We start from the raw sequence: 21577 nt of genomic DNA, 5'->3' as shown, positions 1-21577 counted from the left end.
CAACAAACATATCAGTAAATTATTTATGATTTTTTTGCAAAGTTTATATGCAGTATTATTCAGACCATGCTTGAAGCTTAAGTTAAAACGAACGCAAGTAATAAAAGAGCCGTTGCTCCAAAGATTAATTGCGCAAAACTAAAAGTATTAACGAAATAATATGAATGAAAGACAGTTGAACCATTATGCTTATACTTTGTACTTTTAACAAAAATTAAAATATTTTTATAAACTTAAATCCAAATTTTTGTATGACATTGCTGCTGTTTTAATAAAATTATAACATAAGATTAATCATAAAAACGTGAACATACATAATAAAACAACATATAATATTTCAAAGCACCTTTTTCACAATTTACATGTACTGCATTTTCGAAATTTGCCGGCGACATGAATACATTCGTCGCCGGTAAGGACGAGTACTTTTTCTACATAACCAACACATGATGACTATCGCTAAAATCCACACGAACGGTACATAGAGATTGTGCTAGCAAAGACATATATGCGAAGTTTGTAAATCCTTGCGCTTTCTACTTCAGTTTTGGCTTTGTAATATTTATCTGTACTTACTGTCAAGAACAATAACATAAAATTAATCTATGGAATTATTTCTTACCAATTAACCTAGGAATAACAATCCTAGGGTTTTTAATCTGGTAAGTAATCAAATAGACAGTATTTTATTTAAGTTATCATCTTTTTCAAGATTATAAATTATACACATTGAGTTTCATTATTTAATATTGGCTGGGTAAACAATTGTTAATTTATAAATCTGAAAGTGACATACTTAAACCACATTATTTCATTAAAATTCAAATTGGAAATATAATTATTTAAAATTAGCGCGCTTACTGTTTTATCGACTGATCACTAGCGCTACGACAAAGTAGTAGAAGTGTTTTCTCGCTAGAGTATAGAGAGCTAAGAGAGAGAGAGAGAGAGAGAGAGAGAGAGAGAGAGAGAGAGAGAGAGAGAGAGAGAGCATGCGCAGAATAATCCAGCTGGCTGCTATAAAGAGGAGCGTTTGCTTGCGCCCACCCCGAAAACATCGTCCCGTCACAATGCTAGCGCATCGACAGCATGCGTGGAGCACGCGTGCTCCGTTCCTACGACGTCGTTGTGACCGAAATGTGCCGTCAATTTGCTCAGAATGTGCGTGTGGGCAAAAAGGCAGCACGCATGCCGTCTTACGTGCCAGCATTATGCTCGACTTCGTGCTTGCATTTTGCGGACATTTTTCAAAATCCGTGCTTTCGCTTGTAGGTGCACGGAACCTATATAAATGATTGTTTTTAATAATAAAAATCACAATATATAATGAAAATTATGTATATTTTATTAAATCTAATAAAAAGTAACATACAATTGCAATTACATATGCATAATATAAAACTTAACGCAATGAAATAAGAATACATCAATAATAATTAAAAAATACGTTAATAAAAAAGAAATCTACAATTAATTGAAATATTGTAGCAATCTGAGCTAAGCCCTCACATTCTAATACATCGTTTACAAATGATTTTTTTGCTACACCCTACTTGAGAAGCTACCACCGGACACATTCGTCTTGGTATGGGCTTCTGCATCTCTATAAAAATATATTGCACTGCTGCTGCTGGTGCTCTTTGAGGTACTGCTGTTGCTGCTTCTTTTCGAGGTATAATGTTGCTGCTGCTGTTGCTTTTCGTGGCACCGTTGCTGCAACGTAATGTGCTCCATTGCTCAAACAAATCCTGTTGATTCTGCTGCTGCTGTTGCTGTTGCTACTGCTGCTGCAAATAAACAGACACAAGCTATAATTCTATCATTACATGCATTATTAAAGAATGTTGAATATACTCATCTGATTTCAAATTCCAAATCGTTGATGGCTATTTATTCATCCCAAAAATGATAGGTGTGCGTACCTGCTGTGCTATATGAAACCTGTAAAATATTAATTATTTTAAAAAAAGGAATGTAAAATACTGATCACTTGGAGCACCTGTAAGAATAAATATTAGACACTTATATTATATAATAGATATAGAAATATATATTTCTTACAATGGATGAGATGTCTATCAAAAGCTGAAAATCAAATTTTGTTTATTAGGTATGAGCGGGCCCCGACCTCGCCCGTCTCTGTGAGGCTCATCCACAATACTAGCCCCTCCAACGCTTTCTCACATCTTTTATAACTAATAATAAATGAAGCAAATAAAAACATATACTTGTAATAAAAATGTGAAAAAGCGTTATGATAAAAAATACACGTTAAACACTAATAGTAAGAAATAATAAAGCATACCTAAAACTAACGTGTATTTTTTATATAACTGAAACAAAAGTTGGGTTATGAAATTAAGCCCTCCAAAGCCCTTTCACATCTATTTAAACTAATTTGAAAATAAAAAAAAAACGAAGAATGGGAAACTAAAACTATTTTTAGTAATAGTGTGAATGAGCTTGGTGAGAAAGAAAAGTTATGAAATAAATATAAATAATAAATGAAAGAATACTTATCTTAATTTACGAAAATATATTCTCTTCTTCTTCATCTTCTTGAGCATCTTCTTTAACTCCTTCAGCATCTTCTTGATATTCTTCAGCATCTTCTTGATATTCTTCAGCATCTTCTTCATCTCCTTCAGCATCTTCTTCATTTTCATTTTGTTCTAAGTTCGGATCCTCGGTGTCGTTCTCCTCAAAGTCGTCGTCTTGTGTCTTGGGATCCAAGTTCAGGTTGTCACCGTTTTCTTCGTTCAAGTCATCGAACATCTGGTTATCCAGGTTGTTGTTGTTGTTCCAGTAGATGGTCTCATGAAAGTCGTTATCGCTGAACTTTTCTTCGTTCTCTCCGTCGAAGCGTGGCGCATTGTCGACGATAGCTGGCTCGTTATGACGGCGAAGTCGCTTAGGCGGTGGAGAATCCTGGTGATTCTGGTTTTGAATCGGACGACGTACCAGGATGCCAGTGCGGCGAAAGCTCTCTTTGGCACTCTTGAGGGCTTTTGTCATAGCCTTGACGAAATCATCCTCCGTTGGCTTCGTCAGTGTATCCTTATTATACGGCATTGCATCTGTAATTAATAAAACGTTAATAATGCATTTTCTAAAATATTTTATGATTTTTAAGCATACAATAACAATAAATGTACTTAGGCAAGCTGTCGAAAAACGAGTATCCTTTAGTGCCATGAGGTCTTGGTTAGTTTTTGAGCCGGTCCATGTGAGATTGCGGAAAATATCTTCATTGACAACAAAGCAGGCTTTGAAAAATTTTGCTGCTGAATCTGATGCAGTAACTCCTTTGATATATTCCAAGTAGCTTACCTGAAATAAATATTAGAGATGAAGAAATACATTAATTGATTTAAAAAATTCAATTCTACTTACGCAGTCGTCAAACTGCTCGTCCGTGGTATTGTCGAATGCTAGTAGATCCGCGCAGGACTTGAACGGCAAGAAAACAGGTTTTGTTGTCGCCTTGGAAGATTGATGCTTTCTGATGTCTGTCAACATTTTATGAATGGATCTAAAACAAAACAAACATAAAAAAAAAATTATATTAATGTGACTTATTGTTCAAAAAATTGCAACAGTATTGCCGACACATACGTTGCTAATGTCTGGACATCGACGACCTTTTTGTTGATCGACCTAAAACGAAAATGAAAAATTTAATTTATTAATACATTGTTATTACATTACATTGTTATAGTATATTACATTGTGTTATTGTTTATAATATCATAAAAATAACACTACGAAGTACCTTACATCGTTCTTCAGCTCTTCCTGACTGGATTTTACAGCACTGTAAAATAAAATATTTTTGTCATTTATACAGAGATTTATATTACAACGTATATACGCAATAGTGCAGCATATACACAAGTATATTTACCTAATCGATGCCTCTAGACGGACTATTCTTTTGTTCATCGATCTATAAGCAATGCATGAATCGATTGTTATAAGTGTTATATAAAAAGAAAGGAAACCACGTTGAACTTACTGTGTAGTCTTTGACAATTCCTTGATAGACATTTCCACTGCTGCTGTTCCTGTATTTTGCGGCGTACGGTATCGATGATCTAAAATGAATAAAGCAGTATGAAAAAAAATGTGTATACATGTTACAGCCCGATATATATTGAACCTGTATTATTGTAGTTACCGTTATATTGTTGTTGTTGTTGTTGTTGTTGTTGTTGTTGATGTTGTGATGTCAATGCTGTTTGCGAACGAAATGAGTGCTGTAATTCTGCCTTATCTTCTTGCGTATTTCCGTAGTTTTTCTGTCCTTCCGTTTGCGTTTTTCTCCCTGGCTTATTGAGATGTTGCGGTGGCTTTTCTCCTTGATTCTGTCTCTGACATTGCATGCTAACAGTTCCTTGCGACTTCTGCCAATGTTGCGAGTTTCCTCCTTGCAATTTCTGTCCCTTTTGCGAGTTTCTTCCTTGCGTTTTCTGTCCCTGTTGCGAGTTTCCTCCTTGCGTTTTCTGTCCCTGTTGCGAGTTTCCTCCTTGCGTCGGTCTATTGTGCATACTTCCAGTTCCTTGGTGTTTCTGATTATGTTGCACTACCTTTCCCTCTTTCTTGTTATTTCTTTGTTGCTCCTCTTGCTTCTGCTGCTGCTGCTGCTGCTGCCATGTCAGTTTCGGCTGGTTATTAAGCTGCTCTTGGTTCATCACATTCATTCTCCCCAAGAGATTGGCATTGGCTTCATCGACAGGAGAAGCTCCCAAGTTCTTCTGTTGTTTTTTGTTCATCTGAGGGCGAGCACGTAAATTCAAAAAAGCAAGTAAAAAGTCGAAACTGAACTTCAGTATAATATATTTCTATACAAGTGAGAAAGTATTAATTTCAGCATGAGCGTGAGGTTTGCACGAGTGCGAAATCAAAACTATTGCAGAATATCGAATTAAACGCGTCCATCGAACAATATTTTCCGACGCAGTAAGCGTAAAATTGATTTTAAAAATTTGCTAAATTGGTAAAATGCACATTTACGGCCACTTCATACAACAAACTAAACAAAAAATATGAATTTACAAATAACAATCCATGAAACTAAAAAATGTATACGAGGGTAAAAAATGTTTGAACGGCTTGTGCGAAAAAAAAATCAAAATTATAAGTTAATTGAGAAAGTGCTTGGACATGATAACTGCAACGATAAAATGTTGAGAGTTGCATTCTTTGGTTGTGTTTCCGTTAGTCCAATACGGCATTCGAAAGCATTTACCTGCGACTTGCTGGAGCCTCACAAAAACAAATTCAGTAGCGGGTGCTGAACAAAGAAAAACATTGACTAATGATGAAGCGCACGGAAGATTATAAAAATTGTCGACTTTTTTAAAAAGCTGTAGAAGAAGGTAGCACTTATTGTTGCATTCGAAAACATTCTGAATTACACCAATGGATTTGTTTCGCAAAATAACAGTACTATCCTGTTTTAAAGTGGACAAGTGTATCGAGCCTGTTACAATCTTTTTATATTGGTTGTAACACTTATTAGAATGTTCGATTGGGGGAGTTGGTCCTCTCGCATGACAGCCAATAAATTTTAGCGTTGAGGGATCAACATATTTCTTCGATGCTGTACGAACGCATTCAGCTGTCCTCTTTGCAATCTGTTGCAAATGTTGATTTGGCTTACGGCATAACTTTCGACAATAAGTCATGTTATTCTCGTAGGGAAACGCAGAGAAATTATCTAATGGACCGAAAGATCTAACATCATCAGGAAGGTGCAATAAAGCATGAGTATTGTACGACAGAAATTCCACGCCATACACATCAGAAGCCATTTCAACAAATAGTTTTATGCACTTATCTGCGTAATCGATAGATTCCATTGTGGAAGAAGGATTCGCCAAAATTCTTATAGCAGTGTGAAGGAGAAGAAAGTGATTGTAAACTGCAGGATTTACCAAGCCAATGAATACAACCGGACCACTGTATAGAAGTATCTGCCTGTGCTCGGTGGCTTTAAATTTGCTATGCTTGTCAATACTGACAGGCTTGCGAGCAAAATCCTGTGGACAGTAACTTTTAACTTGTTCGAGACGATCTATCAACACTTCGACAAACGGTTTGCTCAACTTGGCTGATTGTACGAATCTACCATCGATTATTCCTTGCAGAATTTTTTCCATAAGGCCGAGACATACCAGGTGCATGTAGTCGAATACTACATTGGACACCAAGTCAAATGGGAGAGAAGCAATAGCTGATGGTCCATTATGATGATCAAGGTCCATCATTGACGAATATTCATCATGCGTACGTGGAGCATGATTGGTTCCTTTGTACGCTATCACCCCTGAACGAATAGATTCACCTACGACATGACATTTGGAACAAGGAGCTTTACTATTGTGTCCTCGATGACCATGAATAAACGATCGAGCCGGTGCATCGGCTATGAAACACCTCAAATGCAAAAATTTTTGTTGTCCACAAAATTCAATACCATTTTGCAAAAGGGAGAGTAACTCATCAGTGAATGGTTTGAGAAATTCGGTAGCACTCGTAGGCTTTTTTGTTTCCTGAAATATACCCACGATTTCTGGGGAGCTATCGAGGATATTAGCTATACGAACTTGTATAGGCCACATTAGAATTTTACTCGCTTTATCCAGTGAAGCCTCATCTGTACTGAAATCGAGTTCAATTAAATCGGGAATCATATGCGCAGGAGTTACACTAAGAATATGAAGAATACCTGTTTCTACACCTAAATGGAGATATTCGCCTCCAGCTACCTTTTCAATAGGCAAAGAATAAGCTGGGGTCTTTAAAATAGTTCGAGGATCAATGTGCAAAGTGGAGAAACATTTGTGACTTTTAATAGCTAGTAACACAGCTCTTATTTGCGTATGGGACATATTTTGCTCAGTGAACACCGAAGCAAGCCTATCTTCGAAATCTTCAACGGTTTCGTCACATTTCTCAAAAGTGGAGGAAGATGAGATCGAATTACCATCGTCCATTATTGCACGGTCATTGTCTGAATCACAATCTACATCCATCGGATCATCACTCTCCATTGAGCACGAGTTTTCGTTAAAATTGATCCGTTCATTCGATAAATCCTGCGCATCTTCCGAAGAATCAAATTGAAAAGTATCGACCGCGGCTTCTACTTGAGGAACATTTTCAACCACTAAGCTTTGTATATAATCGAACCGAGCTTTACTAAATAATTTTTTCATACGTACTTGATAATCACGAGAGCAAGATTCTAACGGTTTTCTAGTACGCATTGATCGTATTGCATACATTTTGGAAAATGAATAATAATTGCGAGTTAATATTAAGAAATAACTTTGGGAAAAACTATATTATTGTAAGTATATAATAATATAATATAAAACCTTGCAGTCGATGCCTTGAAGTTAAACAGCAATATTCGAACACGCCGTAGATTACACTCTCCTGGCACAGCTACTGCGAAACCTGGTATAACAAATGAAACGTTTAATAATTAATAAAAATATTGACTGCTTCAAAATCCAAAAAGGTGTAGGTCAACAGGTTAACTTTGCCTGTTGCTCAGCATATAAGGCAAAATTGACATTTTCAAGTGCGCAAATATATATATATATATATATATACACTACACTAAGTAACAGGCAATGTTACTATGAGTTTCTGTACTTAAAAACACAGTAACAAACAATAATATAAATCCCTGCAGCTGAAAGATACTATTTCACAATTATTTTAAAAAATATACTGAGCAAGAAGCAAAGTTATTATGAGTTTCTGCACTGAAAAATGCAGTAAAATATAATAGCAGGAGTCGCTGTGGCTTAGAGATACTCTTCATCAATCATTGCTATAGTAAATGGCAAATGCTGAAAATTCGTATCCAAGTCTACAAGTAATCTTTGTAACAGAGACAATTAAACAAAAAACTTTCTACATAGCTACCTATGTTATGTTATTTAAAACCTGTGTACAAAATTTCAAAGCTCTAGCAGAAAAAGAATTGAAATAGCAGGCTTGAAACCACTTATGCCTCTATGTACATCTTATATGTATACATATGCATAAAATTGAGACATTTTTTATGTATTGAAGGACAGGCAAAGTTATTACTAGTTTCTATACTTACAGATACGGTTAAAACAATATTATAAGTCACTGTGGCCAAGAGAATTTCTTTATTAATCTTTTTAAGAAATTAAATGTCTAAATCGAAAAGCCGGGTACAAGTCTATAGCTAAACTATATAACAGAGACAATAAAACAAAATACTTTATACGTAGCTAACATTGTTATATAATTTAAAACCTCTGGACAAAATTTCAAAGCTCTAGCAGTAAAAGAATTAAAACAGCAAGCCTGTCAACATGTAGTTGTAATGATAACCTATATTAACCGTGGAAACATGAAAAAAGATTAAGACCTTGCCATTTAAATATTGACCGTAATGATCAGAAATTTTGTACACATGTTTTAAATGACATAAGAAAGCTAGATACATTGAAATTTTTTGTTATATTGTCTCTGTTACAAACATTATCTGTACACTTGGACACGGCTCTTCAGTTTACGTACATCATTTCTTGAAAGGAGTGATCAAGAGGAACGCTAAACCACAGTGATTTCTATTATTGTTTTTTACTGTGTTTTTAAGTACAGAAACTTACAATAAAGTTTTTGTAACAGCAATATTCAGCAAAGTTTTTGAAAGTTTTTGCACTTATGATATACACAAACTGAAGAGCCGTGTCCAAGCCTACAGATAAACTATATAACAGAGTCAATAAAACAAAAAACTTTCTACATGGCTACCTATGTTATGTTATTTAAAACCTGTGTACAAAATTACAAAGCCCTAGCAGAAAAATAATTGGAACAGTAGCCTTGCCAACACTTAGCTGTCATGCTAATCTATTGACCGTGGAAACAAAAGAAAAAGTTCAAGACCTTGCCATTTAAATGTTTTTGACCATAGAGGTCTGAAATTTTGTACACATGTTTTAAATAACATAACAAAGCTAGCTATATTGAACGGTTTTGATAAATTGACTCTGTTATAAAGTTTACCTATAGACTTGGACACGGATTTTCAGATTTTGACTGAAATTTTTTTAAAATCATGGATGAAGTAGATCTCTCAGCCACAGTGACTTATATTATTCTTTTTTACTGCATTTTTAAGTACAGAAACTTATAATAAAGTTTTTGTAACAGCAATATTCAATAATAATTGCCACTTTGAACTGTGCTTATATGTATGTATTATACACATATACATAAAATTCAGACTTCTAATTTATTTACTGATCAAGAAGCAAAGTTTTTGAAAGTTTCTGCACTTAAAATTTCAGTAAAAAACAATAGAATCGGTCCCTGATTAGAGGTACTCGTTATCACTTCTTTTAAGAAATGATATACACAAACTGAAGAGCCGTGTCCAAGTCTACAAGTAATCTTTGTAACAGAGTCAATAAAACAAAAAACTTTCTACATAGCTACCTATGTTATAATATTTAAAACCTGTGTACAAAATTACAAAGCCCTAGTAGAAAAATAATTGAAACAGTAGCCTTGCCAACACTTAGCTGTCATGCTAATCTATTGACCATGGAAACATAAAAGAAAAAGTTCAAGACCTTGCCATTTAAATGTTTTTGACCATACAGGTCTGAAATTTTGTACACATGTTTTAAATAACATAACAAAGCTAGCTATATTGAACGGTTTTGATAAATTGACTCTGTTATAAAGTTTACCTATAGACTTGGACACGGATTTTCAGATTTTGACTGAAATTTCTTTAAAATCATCGTTGAAGTGGATCTCTCAGCCACAGTGACTTATATTATTCTTTCTTACTGCATTTGTAACTACAGACACTTATAATAAATTTGTCTGTAACAGTAATTATTAATAATAATTGCCGCTGAGATACTGAGATTTCTTAAAAATAATCGATCTGATCTCATATAGCAACAGTGATAAGAAATCTCAGTCAGAAATTGAAAATCCGTGTCCAAGTCTACAGGTAAACTTTCTAATAGAGCTAGATAAACAAATAAATTGTAATATGGCTAGCTTTGCCAAGTTACTTAAAATCTAATGAATAACAAAAAAGTTACCCTTACAGCTTTCAAAGCCAATTCTTTAAGAGTTGGTGTTGATATGTAGCCAGTCGATGACCTGTGTACTCCTAGCTGACCATCAAGTTGGCAATTTGATGGACTTGATGAGCAGATGGATATCCGTACTCTAAAGTCTTCGACCTATATAAATCCAATTTTATTAGAATATAGAATAGTTTGAACATCCTAATGAAAAATATACATATTAATGTAACCTAAGGGAAGTAAAAATGCATTAAATACATAATGAATCAACAGTAATATATAAATATTACAAGAGATAATTTTATTTATTTTCTGTACCTTTTTTGATGTTCTAACTGCTTCCTTTAATGAAGTTCCCGTGCACTTGCTTTTCAATGAGAGAGATGTTGTGCTGCGTTCAGCAATTCCCAACAAGATTTTACCTCGATAAAAAGAAAATACTTTAGAAAAGCGAATATTACTTATTGCAAAATGAATAAAATAAGACAAGAATATTATTTTCAAAGAAAGAATAAAAGAAAGAAAGCGAATGAATGAAAGAATGAAAGAATGAAAGAAAGAAAGAAAGAAAGAAAGAAAGAAAGCAAGAGTATCTGCAGTGCTTCCTGGACCCTAGTGCCTTCTCAGCCTCTGATGATATGATGCCAAGGATGGTACAGCAGGTGCCCCAGGAGGTAGCTTTGGATCTCTCGAATATCTGAAACTGTACGTAAAGACACCGTAAAGAATTTCGGCAACATAACCTCGAATTCTCCTTGCTTTTTTATGAGTTTTGCATATGTGTTTATCAAAGCTTTTAACTTTAGTTAATTAGTATCTTAAATTAATAATTTATTAGTTAGTAGGTTAATATCACTAATTTTATACGTATTTATGCATTAAACACGGAAACAAAAAGATAAACGGACATGACCTTTCCTAACCGATAACCACCTATATCTGCGTCATATTTATCATAAAAAAAGCATTATTAAAGTTATATATTCACTTACCAAAGGCGCTTTATTGATGTAGTTGTTGAAACACTCAATAATTATTGTTAATCAACTATTATTGAGGCAACAAATATTTTTGCTGTTAACGTGCAAGCCGTTGAAGCAAAAAGGATCGGAAATCGTCGGGTACCCGGCAACGTTGCCGTACGTAAAGGATATATAAACGTTGGAATCACATGATCAGCGCCAAATTCAAATCAAACTGATACGGAAACTTGGCTTAATCGATTGTTTGATAAATTAATAATTCATATATAGCTATTGTTATTGCTCTTAAAATGTTGTAATTATGCGACTATTAATAATTAAAAATATATTACTTTTGCCCAACTTGCTCTTGTTCAACAATTTTCATAATTTTTTTAATAATTGCAAATAAACAATAAATTTATAAATAAACTCGATTAATTATTTATAAATAATAATATAATAAATTATTTGTGTGCATATTATGTTGTATGCGTTTCATCGTATGATTGTAAAATTGCATAACCCATTTATATGAATATATATTTTGTTCAAATAGTGTTACAACAATAATTCATGGACAATTATTCATCTTGAGTATCTATTTTATGTCTAAAGGCATTGCATTGGACGGAATCATTGTTGAAAATGTTTAAAACACAAAATTGCATAAATCCCCCGTGGGCTATCGAAATGCTTGCAAAATGCCGCCACGAAATTTCGAATTTTACCTCACGGCGTGCCCACAATGTGCCAGCATTATGCCGAATACATATGTCGGCCAAAAATTTTTCCACAATTGTCGTCACACCGACGGCACAGAGACAGCACGCGTGCTCGTCACGCGTGACCCTAAAATGCTCGGCACGGGATGTTATCTGGGCAGATAACATTATGCGGTCACAGTGTGGTCACAGGACCGTCCAGCGTGCTCCAAAAGGCCGTCACGCGTGACTGCCAGGTACCTGTGCAGAAACCAGTCATATGACGAGCATGTGAAGAGCATTGTGACTGCAAGCGTGCTCTGAAATGCTGCATGCGTGCAAGCCTTATGCGGACATTGTGGCGAGTGCATGCAGTCAATTTGGCGGCATCGTGCTTGCATTTTTTTTTAATTTGCTTTTAATTCGCACGCGTGCCGACCGTGTGCAGACAATATGCGGGGGTTCGTGCGGGTATTGTGCGGGCATTTTCCGGCATTTCCGGGATTCCGTGCCCGCTTATTGTTGCAGGCATTTTCCGGAATTCTCGGAAACGCCTGCCCGCATTTATTGGAGGATATGAGCCTCCAATAAATGACTTGCAGACAAATTATTATAATATTTTATAAACATTTATTGAAATAATTATAATTATAAATACAATGAATATTTAAAAGCGCAATATTAACAATAACAAATTAAATAAAGATTTAACATCGCGTTATTTTACAAAATATCGAATATTTAAGTAATTATTACTAACATAAATAAGTACAATAACAAAATCATGAATCTATCGCTATATAATCCTCTTCTTCGTTGATGGATTCCTGGGGTAACTCTTCCATCTGCGAGATGAAAAAGCAGCTGCTGCTAGTACTGCTTCTTTCGTGCTCGGTCCAGCTCATGATATTGTGGCTACATTTGCTGCTGAAAAAGAAATCATTCTATTAATAAATAATAAGTAAGGCTTTTTTAAAGGGGGTGGTGAGAGAGGCCCGACCTCGCCTCTCTCCGTATCTGTGCTAAAAATTAAACTACCTAGCTGAAGCAGAAAGCAAATGGCTCCATCCAGCCTGGAACTCCTTGCAGAATGTTGGAAGTCCAGCTGTTGTTCTTGCAGATTGTGTGTGGTCCTCTGCAGCTTCTTCAGCAAGCTCTGTAAGCACAATTAAAATTAGAACATGCTTTATAAAATAATGGTTAAAGGTAAATAAGAGGAAATGTTAAGAGTTTGAAAGATTGTGATTTGAATGATGGGGAATAGGAATACAAAATGAATTTAATATATAATTATACGGGAACTTAGGATTAAACCTGCTTACCTCTAGATTTCCCAGGTACTGCAAGGGCTACGATGCATGCAGGTTGATCTTGATTATGATGCAGCAGGATCGACGATCGGCTCGAAAACAGAAAGTGGCAGAATGGATTACTAAAACGTATTACAATATTAAATAGAATGAATAATAAGGGTTTTTTAAGGGGGGTGGTGAGAGAGGCCCCGACCTCGCCTCTCTCCGTGAGGCTCATCCACGGCTGTAGCCCCTCCGTGTACGCCCCCTGACATTTTTTCTATTTAAATGAAATATAAATAAAACAAAATAAACATAACGTTGAACTAAAATGTCAGAGAACGTTAAAAAGTTCACATGTGCACGAAAAAACTAAAACAATGCATTATAAAAGGCAACATGTGTACTTTTTAGCTGAAAATAAATAAATTTGTTAAATATAATAAGAAGTAAGTGAATGAGTGAGCGAGTGAGTGAGTGTGTGAGTGAGTGAGTAAGTGAGTGAGTGAGTGAAATAGCTGATTATAAATAATTAGAATGGGTTTCTCTAAAAATATCGGTGGCATCGCTGTCGGAGACTCGTGCATTGTTGTCGTCCTCGGTGCCGCTGCTCCTATCGTCTGTGCTGCTCTCGTCGCTGCTCCCGTTGTCGCTCTCGTCACCGCTGCTATCGTTCTCCTGCTGGTCGTTGTTGTCCTCTGCATTAGCGCCATTGTCCTCGGCATTAGCGCCGTTGTCCTCGTCATTAGCGCCGTTGTCCTCACCACCGATTACATCATCATGATGATCACGCTCGTTAGCCTCTTGTCGTTGCAGCTGTAGATCAAGGCGTTGACGCTGAACTTCCAACTGATCGTAGAGAGCAAGGTTTTGTGCAGGCCTCTTCATCTTACGACGAAAGCCTCCCTTGGCGCTTTTCAAAGACTTGGTCATGGCAGAGGCGAAATCGTCGTCCTGTGGTGCAAGCAAGGTCTTCTTATCCGCCGGCATTGCCTCTGAGAAAAAAAAATAATTTAGTTTTAAGATAAAATTAATCATTAAATAAAAATATTCAACGTACCTCTGCAAGCCTTGGCAAAATCGGTTTCCTTCAACGCCAGAATACCATCCCTTTTAGAGGAACACCAAGTGAGATGCCGAAAGATGTCTTCGTCTACCTTGACGCACTCCTTCATGTATCTGGCCGCTGAGTCGGTGTAATTGGCACCACCTAGGCTGATCAGATAGTCGACCTAAAAAAAGTTTTACAATTAAAAAAGAAGTAAGAAAATAATTTATACCCATAAAAAAATGTCGATACTTACAAGTTGAGCGTACGCCTCAGCACCAACAAAATTGAATGCTAGGATGTCGGCCAATGTTTTAAAGGGCAGATATTGAGGACGAACTGCCACCTTTCGCTTCTGCCTATTAGTAATTTCTTTTAGCATTTCGTGCATGGAACTGAAAAAAAATTGAAATGTTAGGGTGTTGAAATCTCTTAAAAGACTTAGGATATAAATAAACAAACTGTTAAAATGTGTTAAAATACCTCATTAATTTCTCTATGTTGGCGAGTCTTTCGTCCACTGATCTGAAAATAAATAAAATTCAATTAATATAATAAATACATAAATACAAATACTTATTAAGTAGTATGGCACAAAATATACTTTGAATGGTTTTCCAAATTGTCAGTTTTTGTGGAAAGATGACTCGCGGTGGCACCAACGGTAACGATTCGTCGATTCATCGAACTGAAAATATAATTGTATGTATCATCGTATTCATTTAATATAAATATATTTTTAATACTCACTCGATTCTCTCCAAAATCTTGGCCATTTGCGCAGTATCGGGGGCGGTGAGAGGAGCTGTCGAGGAAGATGCTGAAATTCCTACAGCATTTGGCTCCTGAAAATCCATCGGCGGACGTGTCGACAATCCTTGCTTCGGTAGTTGCTGTTGTTTGGATGTCGACGCTCGTTGCTCCTGCAATTTCTTATTGAGGGTCGGTTGAGGCTGCGACGCGGAGAAACCGTTGTTACGGGTTTGCCACGACGACGATGACGACAACAATACGTCTGGCTGCGATGATGATAGTCGTTTATTCGCCTCTAGTTTAGCGCGCTTATCCTGCTTCGTCTTCTTTTTCTTGTCTTTTTTGTCCATCTTGTCTTTGCTTTTTTTCCCTTTCTTGTCCTTCTTCTTCTCCTTCTTAAGGTTTTTAGGTGGCGGCGCATCCATTTGGCTGACGGGCTGAGAGAAGAAGCTCCTTGAGAGGGTGGATGGCATCAAGTCCGACAGCTTAGAAACGGCTGCGGCCACTGGAATCGCGCCCGTATTCTTCGACATTTTGCTGGCACAAAAAATAACCAAGTGTAAATTGCGATGATTATGAATAAGGTAATACCCAATGGAAAGAATAATAAAATACTAGGCTATTATTCCGTCTCGAAATGAGTTGACACGATCTTGACAACAACAAAATAATTTGATTTAGCCTCTTTCGTTGGAGCGTCTACCGGCCAATACGGCATTCGAAAGCATTTATCGGTGACTTGATCGAGACCGACAACTATTATACCGGTACTTAAAGTAGAGCACAAAAAAACTCCGATTAATGATGAAGAGCAAGGACGATCAAAAAAATTTTCAATTTTTGCGAAAGTTTTTAAAACGAGATAGCAGTAATTGTCGTATCTGATGACATTTTGAATAATGCCGATAAATCCGTTTCGAAGATAAACGGTACTATCCGGTCGAAGAATAGAGAAATGCACGTCTCCGGTTACTACTTTCCTATATTGCTCGTAATCAGTCGAACCATCAATCAATGGTGCAGGACCTCTCGTATGAGCACCAATGAATTTAGTTAGATTCGCGTCGATGCATTTCGAAGAAGCTGTACCACAGTTTTCCGCTCTGCGGTTGACAATTTGTTGCAAATGCTGGCTAGGCTTCCTGCACAATTTTCGGCAATAAATCATATTGCTTTCGTAAGGGAAAGCTGAAAAGGAATCTAACGCTCCGAAAGCCCTAACATCATCGGCAAGATGCAACAGAGTATGAATATTATACGATAAAAATTCTATACCGTACACGTCAGAGGCTGTTTGTACGAAGAGCTTGATGCACTTTTCAGCGAAAGCTACAGACTCGGGTGTAAAATGAGGATTGATTAAAATTCTTATGGATGCGTGAAGCAGAAGAAAATGCAAATAAAGAGCGGGATTAACTAAACCGTTGAAGATAACAGGAGCGGTATATAAAAGCAACTGTCTCAATTCGGTAGCTTTAAATTTGCCATGGTGGTTGATGTCGACTGGTTTTCGCGCAAAATCTTGCGGGCAGTAATTTTTTACTTGCTCTAGTCGATCATTGAGGATTCGTACAAGATTCGCGTCAGCGATTTTAGCGGTTTTGACGAACCTACCATCTACTAATCCTTGAAAAATTTTCCCCATTACACCCAAACAGACCAGGTGCATATAGTCGAAGACCGTACTCTTGACCAAATTTATGTGAAGACTGAGATCGATTAGAGGGCAATCTATACCTACGCTATGGTGATCCGTATCAAACTTTTCAAGGTATTCCTCTTGTGTACGAGGTCTATGATCGACCCCCGTATACACCATCACTCCTGGACGTATATTTTGACCGCGAATCCAACATCTCGAACACGGAGCCCTAGAACTATGCGAACGGTGACCTAACGAAAACGAACGAGCAGGAGCATCGGCGACAAAGCACCGCAAATCAACGGAAAAATGTTTACCCATGAAATCTACACCGCTCTGAATAACCTGACGCACATCTCGATTAAACGGTTGAAAAAAATCTTTGGCACTCGTTGGCTTTTTGTTCCCTTTAAATACTCCCACAATCTCTGATGCAAAACGATTGCCAAAGTTTGCTATTCTGATCTGAATCGGCCACAAAGCGATCTTACCTACTTTATCAAGAGAAGCACCATCTGTACTAAAATCTATTTGGATATGCTCTTTCCGCAAATGTGGGGGAGTCGAAGACAATATCTTTAGCAAAGCCTGCTCTACGCCAAAATGAAGGTACTCGCCTCCAGCTACTTGAGTGATAGGGGCAGAGTAGTTTGGAGTTTTTAAAATAGTTCTCGGGTCCACGTGTATACTCGAAAAACAGCCGTGTGTTTTTATCACTTGCATGATAGCCCTGATCTGCGTGTGGGTCACGTTCTGCTCCGCAAAAACTGTGGCCAGCCTATCTTCAAAATCGTGTACGCTCTCTAAACCGTCGCATACAACCGATTCACATTCACTCTCACTCTCGTCCCGATCACTCTCATTCGGGCTGTTAATAACCCTCTCATTCGCACCATCATCCAGACAGCTCACCGGACGGGGTACATCGAGATCCGGCTCGTTCGGGCGATAGACGGGGGGCTCTACAATGGCGGTGCAACGATTCTGAACCGACGGTACATAATCGGAAGCTCTTTGATATAATCTTAATATTTCGGCTCTATACGCAGGCGAGCAATCTTGCAAACGCTTCCTACTGCGCATAGTTAAAATTCGATGCATATTTCAAATGAAAATCGTACTTCCCGATAATCAGCGCAGCTTATTCTTTGAGGCGGTTTACACAATCAGCAGATGGTGAACTCTACCCCTTGGCGTAGCCCAGATGTTGTAGTAGTAGCTGGAACTCCTGACAGAAACTTGGATGTTGTGGTCCTCTGCAGCTTCTTTATTTCAGCAAGCTGTGGAAGAAAAATTAAAATTAGAATATAATTTTTATTGTATATAAAAAATATATATATAAATGCAGCTGTACAGGTAATTATGACAAAGAGATCCTCTAAAACAACTCAGTGAAGAAATTACCCTCGCCAAACCAATATGCGGGCATGGATCTCTTGGCCAAGTTTACAATTAACTTGAATTAGTAAAAACAAGTAATATTTTCAGATTCAACATCATTTTTATATCGTCTGTGCAAAATTTCAACTACCTAGCTTCAGCAGAAAGCAAATGGCATGAGAAAGTATCAATATAAAGGGTATATAGTAGCTGGTACGGATAGTCCAAATCTGAAAATCTTATATTTTCATGCTGTGTGCTTTCTACTGCAGCTAGGGACCTGAAATTCTACACAGATAATATAAAAATTCTGCGAAAACAGATAATAATGGCCATTTAAACTTTATCCAGACCCTTAGACCCATCACTGACATAAGTGGGCACGCATTTTGACTTAATGATAGTGATTCTTTCACACAGTTGTCAAGGAGGATCTCGTTATCAAACTGACTTGCACAGCCGTTTTCCATTATAATTGTACGTGTAGAAAAGTATAATTACTTTGCATGTCACCGTAGATAAGCAGAACCGTATCAAAGAAAAATAGTATTGCATAATACAGTGCACACCTAAATGTGAAGATAAAAAATATATCTCGAGGTGACACGCAAAGTAGTTATACTTTTCCACACCAGAAATAGAATGCAAAACAGTTCTGCAAGTCATTTTGATACAAAGATCCACCTCGACAATTTTTTCATAAAATCAGCCACGCCAATTCAAAATACAGGCATGGGTCTGTAGGTCAAGATTACAACTAACTTAGTTGTGTAAAAATTAATATGGTTGGTTGTTTCTGCATGATTTATCAAATATCTGTGCAAAATTTCAACTACCTAGCTTCAGCAGAAAGCAAATGGCATGAGAAAGTGTCATAACATGTCTCATGTCGACAAACAAAAATCTTTTACTTTCATGCCATGGGCGTTCTGTTTCAGCTACATAGTTCAAATTTTACACAGACACTATATTAAATATGCTGAAACCGCCAACCATATTAAATTTCACTTAAACAAGTCAGATGTAATCTTGACCCAGAGACCCTAGCTCGTATTTTGATTTGCTTACGGTCATTAGTCCAAATAACTGTCAAGGATTTTGTTCTTATCCAATTGACTTACAGAACTGTTCTGCAATCTATTTTTAGGTGTAGAATAGTATAATGATTTTACATGTCACCTCAGAATAAATTAACAAAAGCACTGATTAACATATATAATGTACACCTGAATGTAAAGATAAAAAATATATCTCGAGGTGACACGAAGTAGTTATACTTTTCTACACCTAGAAATAGAATGCAAAACAGTTCTGCAAGTCATTTTGATACAAAGATCCACCTCGACAATTTTTTCATAAAATCAGCCACGCCAATTCAAAATACAGGCATGGGTCTGTAGGTCAAGATTACAACTAACTTAGTTGTGTAAAAATTAATATGGTTGGTTGTTTCTGCATGATTTATCAAATATCTGTGCAAAATTTCAACTACCTAGCTTCAGCAGTAAGCAAATGGCATGAGAAAGTGTCATAACATGTCTCATGTCGAATCCAAAAATCTTTTACTTTCATGCCATGGGCGTTCTGTTTCAGCTACATAGTTCAAATTTTACACAGACACTATATTAAATATGCTGAAACCGCCAACCATATTAAATTTCACTTAAACAAGTCAGATGTAATCTTGACCCAGAGACCCTAGCTCGTATTTTGATTTGCTTACGGTCATTAGTCCAAATAACTGTCAAGGATTTTGTTCTTATCAAAATGACTTATAAAAATGAAAAAATGACGCTGAAACTAATAATCATAGCCATCATCTCAGGATCGCTTAAGCCCTTTAATCACATATGTGGGCTCACTCACTGGTTAGACGGTGAAATCTCCCTCTTGGAGTAGCTCAGATCTCAGCAGTAGCTGGAACTCCTAGCAGCAAGTTGAAAGGCCACTTGTCCTTGTAGATTGTGTCGGTCCTCTGCTACTTCTTTTCAGCAAGATCTGTGAGCACAATTATAATTATAACATACTTTATAAAATAAGAGGAATAGTAAAGGTAAATAAGAGGAAGTTTTTAGAGGAAAGATTGTGATTTGAATTAGGAATAGGCGGAATACAATATTAATTGAATATATAATATATAATTATACGGGAACATAGGATTAATCCTGCTTACCTCTCTGGATTTCCCAGGTACTGCAAGGGCAGCTGCGATGCGTGCAGGTTGATCCTGATGATGTTGCAGGATCGACAATGTGCTCAAAAACAGAAAGTGGCAAAGAGACTTAGCATCAAGTATTATAATATATATTGAATATAATGAATAATGAGAATGAAATGCAGAATGAGATAAAGTATGAGTGATATATGAGATGAAATTATTGTGAGAGAATAAAGCGAATCAGAGAGAATGAAAAACGATTAATATAAATTCTCTCTGGACCTGCTGGACACCGCGATGAAGAATGCAGGTGAGCAGCCTCTTCTGGAATCTGAAAAAACACGAATGCGTTAAAAAATTCGAAGGAAACCGGAAAGCTAGATTATCACGGAAGAACCCATGCACACGCGCGCGATTTTTCTAACCTAAAAATCAGCGTGTATAAACAAATTATCCAATTTTCCGAATAAATATATAAAAATAATATATCAAACTTACCCAATTGAGTTGATTAATCGGTAGCACTGGTGATTGTCGAGTGTATGTAACTGATAACTTTTGATTATCAAAGATTATTCAGTGTGACAAGTTTTTTTACTGTTAACGCACGTGTCGCAAAAGCAAAAAGGAACGTTTTTCCGAGAATCCGCTATACTTTATCCCTCCACCGCTCGCTATAGGCGCGAGCCGGGGAAATCACATATATATGTGCGCATTTCAGAATTATATAGACTCTGCTGCTGTATAAAGATCATTTCGTGCGAGAGAGGAGAGCAGTCTGTCTCTTTCTAAAATGGGTGGAGCAAACGTGTGGCGCGTGCGCGCAGACGCCCGATTGGAGATGCCGCGAAGCCGTTGCAATTCAAAAAGTTTTAAAATTTGTAATATAGTCTTATGCAGTGATTAACAATTATTTATAAAACAAAATTAAACTTGTATCAATTTTAAATCGAAATTTGATGCAGTTGCGCGAAAAAGCCGAATCGTATATGCGCATAAAAATATCACGTATATATGCTTATATGTACAATCGTGTGTTCATTCAATGTGAAAATGCCATCAATAAATTATTATTACAATTTAGAGCGGCAAAAATCCCAAAAAAGTAGCGGGTTGATATAAAAATTGATTCACCTGCACCTGCACCAATATGAAAAGAAAAAAAAACACAGAATGTCTTTGAACCCATTAGCCGCGATTAGCTGCACGGTACTCAGTCCGCTCGGACACTTTTTCAACCTGGGATCTTACGTTTGAAACTTACATATGATCAATAAGGGCGCTAGAGCTCGAGTATTTGTTTATTTATATCGCTTGAGCTGTTAAATTTAAACTTATAAGCATAAAAACTCGAGTTGAAGAAATGATCGGTATTGATACATAAGTTTATCGCAATACTGAAATCAATTATTTCCGATAACATTGCAGTAAACCTTATAATTTATAACGCAAGAATCCGTAAAAAGATTAAAATCGTATCTTCCGGAATTCGGCACGCGCGCTGACGAATGGCTGGCACAATGCCGCCACGA

General features: G+C 36.7%; 2 protein-coding genes across 2 annotated transcripts; both read right to left on the bottom strand.

The window, feature by feature from the left end:
• Positions 1 to 1412: 1412 nt before the first annotated feature.
• On the bottom strand, positions 1413 to 11306 carry LOC116416634 (uncharacterized protein DDB_G0290301-like). Its single transcript, XM_031925632.1, has 12 exons — positions 11099 to 11306; positions 10425 to 10809; positions 10125 to 10262; positions 7383 to 7464; positions 4178 to 4772; positions 4016 to 4094; positions 3905 to 3946; positions 3773 to 3814; positions 3616 to 3657; positions 3394 to 3532; positions 3156 to 3330; positions 1413 to 3077 (listed from the first exon to the last, which is right to left on the bottom strand). Exons 5-12 carry the CDS (start codon positions 4770 to 4772, stop codon positions 2527 to 2529), a joined length of 1665 nt encoding a protein of 554 aa, XP_031781492.1. The 5' UTR covers positions 7383 to 7464; positions 10125 to 10262; positions 10425 to 10809; positions 11099 to 11306; the 3' UTR covers positions 1413 to 2526.
• A 1550-nt stretch (positions 11307 to 12856) lies between these two features.
• Positions 12857 to 20769, bottom strand: LOC103318172. Its single transcript, XM_031925685.2, has 11 exons — positions 20544 to 20769; positions 20061 to 20376; positions 19754 to 19885; positions 17629 to 17787; positions 14863 to 15402; positions 14717 to 14800; positions 14596 to 14637; positions 14369 to 14507; positions 14125 to 14296; positions 13095 to 14059; positions 12857 to 12928 (listed from the first exon to the last, which is right to left on the bottom strand). Exons 5-10 carry the CDS (start codon positions 15396 to 15398, stop codon positions 13587 to 13589), a joined length of 1446 nt encoding a protein of 481 aa, XP_031781545.1. The 5' UTR covers positions 15399 to 15402; positions 17629 to 17787; positions 19754 to 19885; positions 20061 to 20376; positions 20544 to 20769; the 3' UTR covers positions 12857 to 12928; positions 13095 to 13586.
• Positions 20770 to 21577: the final 808 nt, after the last annotated feature.

The sequence above is a fragment of the Nasonia vitripennis genome (assembly GCF_009193385.2).
Source record: "Nasonia vitripennis strain AsymCx chromosome 3 unlocalized genomic scaffold, Nvit_psr_1.1 chr3_random0004, whole genome shotgun sequence".
Classification (NCBI taxonomy): Eukaryota; Metazoa; Arthropoda; class Insecta; order Hymenoptera; family Pteromalidae; genus Nasonia; species Nasonia vitripennis.
Note: the sequence above shows the minus strand (reverse complement) of the source record. Positions and strands in the feature narration are given on the sequence as shown.

Bases quoted from the DNA above. Each gene is read 5' to 3' on its own strand.
- LOC103318172 (XM_031925685.2), bottom strand. From the start codon at position 15,398: ATGTCGAAGAATACGGGCGCGATTCCAGTGGCCGCAGCCGTTTCTAAG. The intron at 14,801-14,862 runs GTGAGTATTAAA...TTATATTTTCAG, and splicing joins AAGATTTTGGAGAGAATCGA to TTCGATGAATCGACGAATCG. The intron at 14,508-14,595 runs GTATTTTAACAC...ATTTTTTTTCAG, and splicing joins AACATAGAGAAATTAATGAG to TTCCATGCACGAAATGCTAA.
- LOC116416634 (XM_031925632.1), bottom strand. From the start codon at position 4,772: ATGAACAAAAAACAACAGAAGAACTTGGGAGCTTCTCCTGTCGATGAA. The intron at 4,095-4,177 runs GTAACTACAATA...TATTCATTTTAG, and splicing joins ACAACAACAACAATATAACG to ATCATCGATACCGTACGCCG. The intron at 3,078-3,155 runs GTACATTTATTG...TATTAATTACAG, and splicing joins TTTTTCGACAGCTTGCCTAA to ATGCAATGCCGTATAATAAG.